Source organism: Lampetra planeri, chromosome 1 (assembly GCF_965212315.1).
Source record: "Lampetra planeri chromosome 1, kcLamPlan1.2.h2, whole genome shotgun sequence".
Taxonomy (NCBI): Eukaryota; Metazoa; Chordata; class Hyperoartia; order Petromyzontiformes; family Petromyzontidae; genus Lampetra; species Lampetra planeri.
Genome location: NC_136107.1, coordinates 20248004 through 20261426, shown reverse-complemented (window position 1 = coordinate 20261426; position 13423 = coordinate 20248004). Strand labels below are relative to the sequence as shown.

The 13423-nt window shown below is 46.6% G+C and overlaps 1 protein-coding gene and 1 non-coding gene across 4 annotated transcripts in view; one reads left to right on the top strand and one right to left on the bottom strand.

The window, feature by feature from the left end:
• The window catches only part of LOC144719915 (dual specificity calcium/calmodulin-dependent 3',5'-cyclic nucleotide phosphodiesterase 1A-like), a 201167-nt gene that overhangs the window by 64062 nt on the left and 123682 nt on the right, over positions 1 to 13423 (top strand). For all 3 annotated transcript variants that reach the window (XM_078596249.1, XM_078596268.1, XM_078596258.1), the window contains exon 3: positions 1741 to 1924. In XM_078596249.1, the coding sequence (XP_078452375.1) occupies positions 1741 to 1924 (184 nt within the window). The remainder of the gene's footprint in view (positions 1 to 1740; positions 1925 to 13423) is intronic.
• TRNAL-AAG (transfer RNA leucine (anticodon AAG)) lies at positions 3447 to 3529 on the bottom strand. The gene has a single exon. It is a non-coding gene; the product is annotated as a tRNA-Leu (tRNA).

Genomic DNA, 13423 nt, shown 5'->3' with positions numbered 1-13423 from the left:
TCCACCCTAAATCGCATCCGCACAAAATCATGGCAGGTGCGGATACTTGATGCACAACCGGAAAATTTTAAACTTTCCAATAGTGTGCGGCTGTCGTCCTCCAGAACAGAGACCGTCCAACCTATAACGACGCAATGCCCGATCCACAAATACGAAGGAGACATCACATCGATGATAAACTTCGCAGCTCCTGACGAGATATGGTCGGGAATAGAACACGAACCGTGTTCGTGAGCATGAGGCAGATTTGAAACACGGTAGGACCAATACCTCGGCCGTGGCTGATCATTGTTTTTATGCGGTGGGCTCACGAAATTGATTTCTCTAAGACGAAGGTACTTTGCAAGCCCACTGGCTGTCAACAAGGATTCGTTCATGAAGCCATCCATATATTTCCACACAGACACAATTTCAACTGAGAAGATGGGTACAAACTGAGCAATTGTTGGAAGGACGTTATCAAGCAATTTAAGTCATAACTGGCGATGATGTTCCCATCCTACCACCTTCCGATGTTAGTTGTGTTTCACGCCCATCTCAAACTTGCACTTTCACAGGATTCACACCAACACAGCCACTCCACAAGACCGCTACCCCCCGGTTGCGGCTCTGCGATCTCCCATTAACATGCTAATCTCACATTAAGATGCTAATCTCTCATTAACATGCTAATTTTCACCTGGCAGCCCTTTGATTGGTGGGAAACCAACCACCGTCGGGTTAGCTGCCCACAATTTGCATTAACATTGGCTGCTGATATTTGGGCTACGCCCATTTCAAGCCCTTGAATTTGGAAGCTAACCCTCCTAATCCTGAAGACGAGCGCTTGTGTTGCGATCAAAACGTCATAGTTTTTGGTTTTTTGTTATTTTCTTTGAACCTATCTACGTGACTTTACCGAAAGACCCAAAGAATATAATTTGACTCAGTCTTCCTTGAAAAATAAACTCATTGCTTCCACGAGCCCTCAACAGACATCTGGCATTCGGTCAACTAAATTTAATATTTACCGAATTTAGATGGTTTGTGAGGGAATTTCAGACATTGAGGACAACAGCAGAGCAGAACTGACCTCCCACGAAGTGGAGGTTGACAGCAGTGGTAAAATTGTTAATGTAATTAGTGATGTCAATATTTGTTGAAAACGTGCTTTATTTATTTATTTCATCCACATGCCTGTGATTGGAGATAAATCATGAAGCTTGGCGATCACTATAATCTAGGAACGTTATCAGAGACTGCAGTACACTGCATAAATAAATACAAAATGATAAGTGGCTATCGAGTCTACGTGTATGCATTGTTCTTTCACTTCGTTCCTCTGATACAGGGTCTGATCATATCGCTGTGACTGCAGAAAACTTGCACGCTCCTCCCACCGACAATCAACAACTAAGAGTGGAGTAACTATTTCACTGTCGACTAGACCAAAAGAATGAACGCATGGCATCCACAGACTAAGTCTCGACTAAGAGTCTACGGTATTTAGTTGTCCATCCCCTGCACCTTCGAATAGCACGGTTGGCTACGTACGGTGCGAAAGAAGTCCAACAACGTCCATAAAATACATGGGTTGTCTTCAACCAAATGAAGACTACAACCGACAATACGACTAACTTAACACGGGTTGAGATAAAAACGCAACACATCCATCATAAAAAAAACTGCCTTGAAATAACACACAAATACAATGTACATTTTTAAAGATTATTTAAAAGGCTTTCATTTCCCCCTCCGCAGGCACACAATCCCAGAGTTGCCTGAGACGGCCGAGCCTTGCGGGCGACTCGGACTGCGCGGGTGGCCGGGGCGTGAGCGGCTCGGGGGGACCCGCAGCGAGCGACGCGGACCCTGCCGCGGTGCTGGCCGAGGACCTCCCCGCGGTGCACTGCGGCTCCGCGTCTGTAGAGGGCGCCTCGCTCAGGTAACCCGTGAACACAAAGACTAAGAAACCCCCACACACACACACACCCCACACCTACACCACACCCACACACACGCACACCCCATACCCACCCCACACCCCCCCATACCCACCCCACAACCACCCCACACCACCCCACACCCACCCACCCCACACCCCCCCACACCCACCCACCCCACACCCACCCCACCCCACCCCCCCCACACCCACCCCACACCCACACCCACCCAACCCACACCCCCACACCTACCCCACACGCACACGCACACCCACCCCATACCCACCCCACACCCCCCCACACCCAACCAACCCACACCCCCACACCTACCCCACACCCACCCCACACCCCACCCCACACCCCCCCACCCCACACCAACCCCACACCCACACCCACCCAACCCACACCCCCACACCTACCCCACACGCATACCCACCCCATACCCACCCCACACCCCCCCCCATGCCCCCCCACCCCCACATACCCACCCCTACATACCCACCCCCACAAACCCCACCCCACACCCACCCCACCCCACCCCACACTCCCCCACACCCACCCACCTCACACCTACCCCATACACACCCACCCTACACCCACCCACACCTACCCCACACCCACCCCACACCCACCGCACACCCACCGCACACCCACCGCACACCCACCGCACACCCACCCCACTCCACCCACCTCACACCCCCACCCCACCCACACCTACCCCACACCCACCCCACACACCCCACATCCACCCCACACCCCCATCCACCCCACCCACCCCACACCCACCCCACACACCCAACATCCACCCCACACCCCCATCCACCCCACGCCCACCCCACACCCACCCCACACCCACCCCACACCCACCCCACACCCACCCCACACCCACCCCACACCCACCCCACACCCACCCCACACCCACCCCACACCCACCCCACACCCCCATCCACCCTGGGCAGGCTTGTTGGGGTGCACGTGCTGTTAGCGAACACCTGGGTAGAGTGGCCAGCAACACTGCTGACCGCCTTTGTCTCCCCAGTGGCGATTGTCTTTTTTTTACGCACCGCACCAGGTACTTATTTGAGGCTCAGTCGACATAGGCGAGGGGGGGGGGCGGAGGCCAGGACTGGTTCAGATAATCGCCATCACTGATGTCCGTGCGCCGTGAATGGAACTCGGGTCGCCGCGTTCGTTGCGTGCTAAGCAGTGCGCCACCACTCCCCGTGACCGAGAAGAACCCTTGCGGCGCCTTTATAGACTGTTGGGGACAAGTGCTGTTGGCGAGCACCTATTAAGGCCGGCACGGTGCACGAGGGGATGGTGTGAGCAGCGACAAACCCGGCTGCCTTTCTCTCCCCCAGTGCTGATGTTTAATACACCACACCAGGTACCCATTTAAGGCTAAGTTGATCTAGGGGATGCCCATGACCGGTTCACATAACCGCCATTGAAGTTAGGTGTGGCCAATAAATAATTGAACCCGGTTATTTGGGTCCGTTACAAGTGGAAAAAAAATAACAACGCTGGCAGCGGTGGGATTTGAACCCACGCCTACCGAAGAGACTGGAGCCTTAATCCAGTGCCTTAGACCGCTCGGCCACGCTACCTCGTGGGCAATGACACAGACCCTCCTGTAGCCGTACATAGGATGTTGGGGCAAGTGCCGTTTGTGGCCAGCACGACACCACGCCGACTTTGTCTCCCCAGTGCTAATGTCGACACGCCGCACCTCCGATCAGCACGGTTGGATAGTACGGTGCGAAAGAGGTTCAACATACATACATGCACCAGGTACAGAATTGGCACGGTCCACGGGCAGATGGCCCGTAGGTGTCTGCTGCAAATGTCGTCGTTTGTTTTCACTTTCCCCTTTGTCTTGTGCCAAGCTGCTCAAGTAGTGCCAGATCTTTCTGGCACCAATCTCTTAAAGCCATGGAGGAGAGACACCTCACATTATCTGTGAGGTGTCTCTCTAGTTAAATTTCCATTTAAAGCTTTCGTGACTGCAGGGATTCAGACACACATGCAGAGAGAGAGACACTCAAAGACGCACACCAAGACAAACAGAAAGACAATGACTCAAATAGAGAGAGGGGGGGGAAGGGGCCGGGGAAGAGAGAGGACTGTGGAGGACAAATGAGTGGAGCAGTGTGGAATTCACAGTGGCCGGAGGAGAGACAATGGTTCAGAGCAAGAGAATCTAAAGTTTGAGAAAGCAAATTTAGTAAAATTAACAAGTGTAAGGCAATGCAACACAGAGGGTCGGTTAACACACAGTTAACGCATCGCCTGTTTGATTGACGTTCTTCCAAAGATTGCTAAATTAGAAGTTAAGTGTGGAACAGACAAGCAAGGAGAAATTTAGACAGAGAAGTAGGAAGTTTGACAACACATTTTGTTAAAATTTAGATTTAAAGCTTCTTTCGTGACTGCAGGGATTCATATTCTTGGTTCTTTCGGTAAAGTCACGTAGAAGGGAAGTAATAAGATAATAAAACTAAAACATAATAAAATAAATTTATAATGTTTTATTTTTATTATTTTATTATAAAATAAAACATAAGAAAATTATTTTATTATGTTAGATTTTTATTATTTTATTATTTCCCTTCTACGTGACTTTACCGAAAGAACCAAGAAAATTTAGTAAAATTAGAGAGTGTAATGTAATGCAACGCAGAGAATCGTCTAACACACTCTCTGCCCTGGCCCCTCCTCCCCCCTCTCTCTATTTAAGGCATTGGCACAGAGTCGATGTCCTTCTGTTTGTCTTGGTGTGTGTCTTTGTGTGTGTCTCTCTCTGCATGTGTGTCTGCCTGTGTTGTTTCCGTGTCTGTGTTTTATCTTGGCGTGTGTCTCGCTCGGTGTGTCTTTGTGTGTATCTCTCTCTGCATGTGTGTCTGCCTGTGTTGTTTCCGTGTCTGTGTTTTATCATTCATTCTTACTTGATGATGGTTGCTTGTGTTGCAAGCAACCATCTCCGTGACTTTAACCAAAGAACCAAAGATTAATTATTGCAGTCACGAAAGCTTCGAATCTATTTTGATTCAATTGCCACATTTGGACAATTGAAAACCCCCTGTATGCCACTCTCTTGGAAATGTCCATCGTCCTTCAGTGTTATGTAACGCAGAGTAACTTCTGCTATGCATTAAAACATCTTCAAAGGCTGACGACGCATTGCACCTCAGTGGGTCCACCGTCAAGATATTGCCCAATCGTCCATCTCCTTCAAACCTCTCCAGCAAATCGAAGACTATTTAAGACTCTGGCGATGTGACATCAATATTTACTGAAGAATGCCGGTCAGCTGAAATGCCAAAATCCTAAATTTCCTTCCGTAACACTTTAAATTAACTCGTAATTATACGTTGATATTTACTGATGTTACAACTTTGTGCCCGTAGAAATCACCGGTGTATGATTGTTGTTACCCTGTGTTTCCACGTGGTGGCGCTGTATCGCATCTCATGTGCTTGAGTGTGTGGCTGCTTGGGACGTGAGCATCACAGGCCGCCGCGTCTCCGTGATGCACTTGAGATTCTGACACGCTTGAGTGTAACGTGAACGTGCATTTAGACCTGCGTGATTATCAGCAAAGGAAATATAATGGGATTCTGTGACCAATTTTACGGAAACAAAGATTTGAAGGTGGGTTGTATATCCATACAGGGTGGCATATACTGTATTCCATTTTAGAGTTTTTCGTTAGCTACTTGGATCTGGCCAGCTAGCAACAACCATCGACAAAAGACGGTCACTGCATCGCGCGCTTTAAGATCCACTACTGCGGCCGTCTGGAACGCTTCTGATATTAGGAAGCCACTGTTGCTATGCACACTTACATCTAAATTTAAAACGAATTTCTTTAGAACTCCTTTTTGTGTTTAGTTTGTTGTCCTTCCCCCGCACCTCCGATTAGCATGGTTGGCTACATACGGTGCGAAACAAGTTCAACATACATACATCCCAATACACACAAAATGTACGAACGGACTTTTTTTTCTTCCGAACGCAAGTCGCTCACGATGCGTGTACAGGGAGTTGGAGGACTCGACGTCATACGATGAATCCATGCATCGTTAGACCTCTCAAAATTTTTCCACAGAAAAGCGTAGGCTCACTTGCAGCTGAGACACATATCATAAGCACTGTGCAAGGGTAAGTAAGCGCTTGTAACGCGCGCCCTTTGATCGTGAACACGTCTGAAATAGTTTTCAATTGGCCATGACCTTTGCTGGTTTATTAATCCCACCAAACCACCAACCACCAACCGCCTCGTTACTTTAACATCGCTAGCCCCGCCCACTTCGCGTATGACCCTTGGGCTACACCCATTTCAAACCTTTAAAACATCCTGCTTCAGCAACTTTCCCACTATTTTTATCCTGATGACGATTGCTTGTGTTGCGATCGAAACGTTGTAGTTTTTTGTTATTTGTTGTTATTTTCTTTGAACCTATCTACGTGACTTTACCGAAAGACCCAAGCATATTGAGCTTCACATGTTTAACATGCAGGCTTTCGCGACTATTGTGGAGCTTTGTACGTGTTGTGGATGTGGGCGCAGTGAGGTGGCCAGCAGATGGCTGTGTTCATCGTCACTTCCTCATGTTCACGGTGGGGTATTTTATCTGGTCCCTGAAGGTATCCTCTGTCACGAAGCCCAACACTCGTCCACGGAGTCAACCAAACATCCCATTTGCAGGCCCTCCATGTAAAATAGTCTTGAGAAAACAAATGAAGGTTTCCTGGGAAGACAATTTCCATTTTTTTACATATGTCCATGGGGCAGTGTAATTTAGTCTTGTTTGGTGGCTGTGAATGAACAATAAACCGACCGAAAGACTAAAGAATATGAATTTCTGCAGTCACGAAAGCTTTAAGTAAAGATATAAAGCTCCAGTTATCACCCATCCAATTACCAACCAGGCTCAACGCTGTGTGGGCATTCTATATGGCTGTGTTGGGCGTTACCCCTCGTATGTGTGGATATTATGCACTTTTAAAATCTAAATTGGAAACTCGTTGCTTTAGAACTGTTTTTGTGTTTAGTTTGTTGTCCTTCCCCCGCACCTCTGATTAGCACGGTTCGCCATGTACGGAGCGAAAGAAGTTCAGCATACGTCTGTCTCCAGCTACTCCAGTTTTTTACCACATGCCAAACAATCATTAATGGGATGATGCAAATATCTCACATCCAGATCCGCGTGAAAAAAGAGTCTTAAGTCGTATTGAGGTTTGCTGGGTGAATACGATTGGTATTATTTGATTGATATTATCTGATGCTTGAATCACTCGTCCTGTACAGTACTGTTTTTATTTTTCTGCATTCCCAAAGCAAGAGTTCACAGAGCAAACTAAAGCACCTTGCACGTATACTCCTATAATAGCATTTACACTGGTAACTTGCACCCGAAGTCAATGTAAATCGGAGGTTGGTGTATTTCACATTGATTGAGAGAACGCTAGAGTGACCTTTGTGATGAGTGATCGAATAACAACTACATGGCCAACGATTGTTAGTATTTCTATCATGGTAACTAACAGCCCTTTGCCAAACACAATCAACATATTTAAACTGGAGGAATCCGATGAGCTACAAAGCTCTTTTTCACAGATGTCTGGTAGAGGCGGGTCAGAACATCACAACAACAAACACTACAAAGACACGATGGGATTGCAAAGTATAGCAACGGTAAGGGAATGGCAAACAAATGAAAATAAAACCAAACTATTTTTTTTATTTCATCAGGTAAAGCCCACTGAAGTATTTGATCAGTTAAACCCCACTGAACTTCTTTTTCAGAAGCGACCTGGCCACAAATGATAGTTCAACGAAGCGGCTTAACGCGTGGACATTTATAGCAGCCAAATAATCTTGATTAAAGTGTTCACATACTTGGGGTTTCTACACTATGGGAACCTCATTTGCCAGTAAAAAATATGATAATTGGTTCTTTACCCTTCTATCTGGCAACAAAACTGACACCTTTTTACAAGGAGTCATGTTTGCATAGACCGCAATACCTGCAGTCATAATACAAACAAAAGAACATAACTCTGATAATGTGCACTGTCCTTAAAGTTGATTGATCCACACCCGAGACAGCTTTCCTTAGAGCCTAGTCTCATATGGGTTGGACCAGATGACGCCAAAAGGCGCACAACTCAAAAACAATGCACCATCAGAGTATGAGAGCTCGGGGCAAGCATCTACACTATGGGAACCTCATTTGCCAGTAAAAAATATGATAATTGGTTCTTTACCCTTCTATCTGGCAACAAAACTGACACCTTTTTACAAGGAGTCATGTTTGCATAGACCGCAATACCTGCAGTCATAATACAAACAAAAGAACATAACTCTGATAATGTGCACTGTCCTTAAAGTTGATTGATCCACACCCGAGACAGCTTTCCTTAGATTCTAGATTTGAAGCTTTCGTGACTGCAATGATTCATATTCTCAGGTTTTTTCGGTAAAGTCACGTAGGTAAAAACATTAAAATTAATGAAAGTAAAATAAAACAAAACAAAATAAAATTCACGACGTTTCGGAGGCAACACAAGTCTCCGTCATCAGGTGGGACCGTCACAGCCGAATTAGCTGCATCAAGTGAAGCAATGATTCAAGATGTAATCCCTTATAAGCAAGTTGAAGGGAGGTGGAGAGGGGGGGGGGAGAGATTATCAGGCTGTGGTAGCCAATGAATGGAAACGTATCGGGAGGGAGGAGGAGCGGTGATCAAAGACTGCACGCAGTGCTCAACACAATGAATGGAGACGTGTCGGGACGGAGGGCGAGCGGCGATCAAAGACTGCACGCAGTGCTCAACACAATGAATGGAGACGTGCCGGGACGGAGGGCGAGCGGTGATCAAAGACATCACGTAGTGCTCAACACAATGAATGGAAACGTGGCGAGCGGTGATCAAAGAACAATGAAGAGATTACTGTTAAACACTGTAGATGTTAACACTCGGTGAAGTAAATTAAAATAGTGCCTGTCAGATAAGATGGTCCAAAAAGTGTAATTAAGTCTTTTTTGCGTGGTTAATAACATCTTTCCAGTGATTACTGAGTTTGTACCCATCATCACGGTTGAAATTATGTCTGTGTTTGTATATTTGTATGGCTTCGTGTACAAACCTTTGATGGTAGCCCGGAGGTTTGCAGAGAACCTTGGTCTCGGAAAAGACAATTTCATGAGAGCCCGCCGAGTTGTAGCAATGATCGGCAACGGCCGAAGAATCAGTTCTGCCGTGTTTCAGATCTGACTTGTGCTCGCGGACACGATCAGCAACATGACGTTTTGTTTCTCCAATGTAGCAATCACCACAAATGCAACTCAATTTGTAGACTCCAGGATACTGTAAGTCAGGAACGACATCCTTCACAGATGGAATCAGATCACGGATTTTATGCACTGTACTGAATCGGACTTGGATCTTATGTTTGTTTAGAATTTTGGAGATCTTTTTGGTCACGCCTGCTATGTATGGTAACGTGATAGTTTTGGTCAGAGTTTCATGTGGTTGTTTCTGTGTGGTGGGAGAGACAGCTTGGCGGATAGTACGGTCAGAGTATCCGTTCATCCTGAGGGCCCGATGTACATGTCTTAATTCATCAGTCAGGTGGTGTTGGTCAGAAATGCCATGGGCTCTGTGGTATAGCGTTTTGATGAGAGAATTCTTTTGAGATGGGTGGTGGTGGGAATCCGGTTTCAAGTAGGAATTTGTGTGGGTGGCTTTCCTGTAGACAGAATGTCCCAAGGATCCGTCAAGCCTCCTCTTAAACAGAATATCCAAGAATGGTAGTTTACCGTCTTTCTCCACTTCCATGGTGAATCTGATAGATGGGTGTCTAGAATTGATGTGGTCCAAGAAGTGGTTCAATGCTGGGAGGCCATGTGGCCAGATGACGAAAGTGTCATCCACATATCTCTTCCACAGGGAAGGACGCAGGGTGGATGTCTGGATGGCGTCTGATTCAAACTTTTCCATGAACATGTTGGCTATAACTGGTGACAAGGGGGAGCCCATAGGGGTACCCTCATTCTGTTTGTACCTGGAATGGCACCTTCTACAAACAGAATGAGGGTACCCCTATGGGCTCCCCCTTGTCACCAGTTATAGCCAACATGTTCATGGAAAAGTTTGAATCAGACGCCATCCAGACATCCACCCTGCGTCCTTCCCTGTGGAAGAGATATGTGGATGACACTTTCGTCATCTGGCCACATGGCCTCCCAGCATTGAACCACTTCTTGGACCACATCAATTCTAGACACCCATCTATCAGATTCACCATGGAAGTGGAGAAAGACGGTAAACTACCATTCTTGGATATTCTGTTTAAGAGGAGGCTTGACGGATCCTTGGGACATTCTGTCTACAGGAAAGCCACCCACACAAATTCCTACTTGAAACCGGATTCCCACCACCACCCATCTCAAAAGAATTCTCTCATCAAAACGCTATACCACAGAGCCCATGGCATTTCTGACCAACACCACCTGACTGATGAATTAAGACATGTACATCGGGCCCTCAGGATGAACGGATACTCTGACCGTACTATCCGCCAAGCTGTCTCTCCCACCACACAGAAACAACCACATGAAACTCTGACCAAAACTATCACGTTACCATACATAGCAGGCGTGACCAAAAAGATCTCCAAAATTCTAAACAAACATAAGATCCAAGTCCGATTCAGTACAGTGCATAAAATCCGTGATCTGATTCCATCTGTGAAGGATGTCGTTCCTGACTTACAGTATCCTGGAGTCTACAAATTGAGTTGCATTTGTGGTGATTGCTACATTGGAGAAACAAAACGTCATGTTGCTGATCGTGTCCGCGAGCACAAGTCAGATCTGAAACACGGCAGAACTGATTCTTCGGCCGTTGCCGATCATTGCTACAACTCGGCGGGCTCTCATGAAATTGTCTTTTCCGAGACCAAGGTTCTCTGCAAACCTCCGGGCTACCATCAAAGGTTTGTACACGAAGTCATACAAATATACAAACACAGACATAATTTCAACCGTGATGATGGGTACAAACTCAGTAATCACTGGAAAGATGTTATTAACCACGCAAAAAAGACTTAATTACACTTTTTGGACCATCTTATCTGACAGGCACTATTTTAATTTACTTCACCGAGTGTTAACATCTACAGTGTTTAACAGTAATCTCTTCATTGTTCTTTGATCACCGCTCGCCACGTTTCCATTCATTGTGTTGAGCACTACGTGATGTCTTTGATCACCGCTCGCCCTCCGTCCCGGCGCGTCTCCATTCATTGTGTTGAGCACTGCGTGCAGTCTTTGATCGCCGCTCGCCCTCCGTCCCGACACGTCTCCATTCATTGTGTTGAGCACTGCTTGCAGTCTTTGATCACCGCTCCTCCTCCCTCCCGATACGTTTCCATTCATTGGCTACCACAGCCTGATAAGCTCTCCCCCCCCCTCTCCACCTCCCTTCAACTTGCTTATAAGGGATTACATCTTGAATCATTGCTTCACTTGATGCAGCTAATTCGGCTGTGACGGTCCCACCTGATGACGGAGACTTGTGTTGCCTCCGAAACGTCGTGAATTTTATTTTGTTTTGTTTTATTTTACTTTCATTAATTTTAATGTTTTTACCTACGTGACTTTACCGAAAAAACCTGAGAATAAGCTTTCCTTAGAGCCTAGTCTCATATGGGTTGGACCAGATGACGCCAAAAGGCGCACAACTCAAAGACAATGCACCATCAGAGTATGAGAGCTCGGGGCAAGCATCTACACTATGGGAACCTCATTTGCCAGTAAAAAATATGATAATTGGTTCTTTACCCTTCTATCTGGCAACAAAACTGACACCTTTTTACAAGTAGTCATGTTTGCATAGACCGCAATACCTGCAGTCATAATACAAACAAAAGAACATAACTCTGATAATGTGCACTGTCCTTAAAGTTGATTGATCCACACCCGAGACAGCTTTCCTTAGAGCCTAGTCTCATATGGGTTGGACCAGATGACGCCAAAAGGCGCACAACTCAAAGACAAATGAGGTTCCCATAGTGTAGATGCTTGCCCCGAGCTCTCATACTCTGATGGTGCATTGTCTTTGAGTTGTGCGCCTTTTGGCGTCATCTGGTCCAACCCATATGAGACTAGGCTCTAAGGAAAGCTGTCTCGGGTGTGGATCAATCAACTTTAAGGACAGTGCACATTATCAGAGTTATGTTCTTTTGTTTGTATTATGACTGCAGGTATTGCGGTCTATGCAAACATGACTCCTTGTAAAAAGGTGTCAGTTTTGTTGCCAGATAGAAGGGTAAAGAACCAATTATCATACTTGGGGTTGTTTCGGTATCCTGAGCCACCACGCTGGTCATTGCGAGTTGCTGATGAGGGGTTTGGGTGTGTGACCGATTCGCATGTCACTCTTCAGTGTATTTTTTTAGCCAATCAGCTTCTTGGCTTTCAAGACCAATATGATCCAGCACGCACGTGTCGGAGCAAGCACATTTTGCACCGGGTGTTTCACATTATTGCTAATGAGTTGGTGTACCCGGTAGCCATGCGACGCTTTCTTTGCCGGTCCCTGGCTGCCGCTTAGACACGCAGGGTGCGAGCGTTGGATTATCGCGTTCCACGCGCTGGTCATTTCGTCACTCGGAATGCTTCATTCATGCGAACACACGCATCCAAACAAAAGACGGAGGAAGTCTGATAGTTGCAGCCGCGGAGAGTGAAACTGCGCTGCCAGGCGGAGTGTTTCTGAATCCAATTAGCTTCATCGTTTGCCAGATCACGTGAAAAGTTGCACACTCCTCCACCGTTTGGTTTCATGTGCGCAGACTAATGCAAGGAAACAGCAGCGATAAGCGACATCCTCCCCACGTTGCATTAATTTGAATTGCCTTGTGTGTGTGTGTGCGTGCGGACGTGTTTACGTGTGTGTGTGTGTGCCTGCTTCCTTTCCCCAACAGCCTATGTCGGTTATCCGGGTGATATTTGTTGAAGTCATAGTCTCCGTTTTCTTATGCAAGTGATGGCAGCGACCTATTAATATCGGCACGACGTTGAAAGGGCTGGTGGTGTCGCACTACCATTGCATATTCACAACATACCAGGTACTCATTTAAGGCTGAGTCAACCTAGGAGGAGTACAGGACAGTCTCCCTACATATTATTGAAGGGGGACATTTTTTGTTTGTAATTTCACGTGATGGCGTGTTCTCATGTGGGAAATGTAAGGACGGATATTCGTGTCGTGTACATCGACTATCACGCAGGCAATGGATTGTGTATATTCATAAGCCACGTTAATGCCTCGGCATCTGCACATTCGTAATTAGCAGAAATTTGTACGCACACGCGGAAAGAGAAATGTATTTTTGATTACATTTTGATGGTGATGCGTAATTTAAGCACTTGCCATTTGTGACTCTGCAGGTTACCAACAATGCTTTTATACAAACGGCTGGCATTGCTT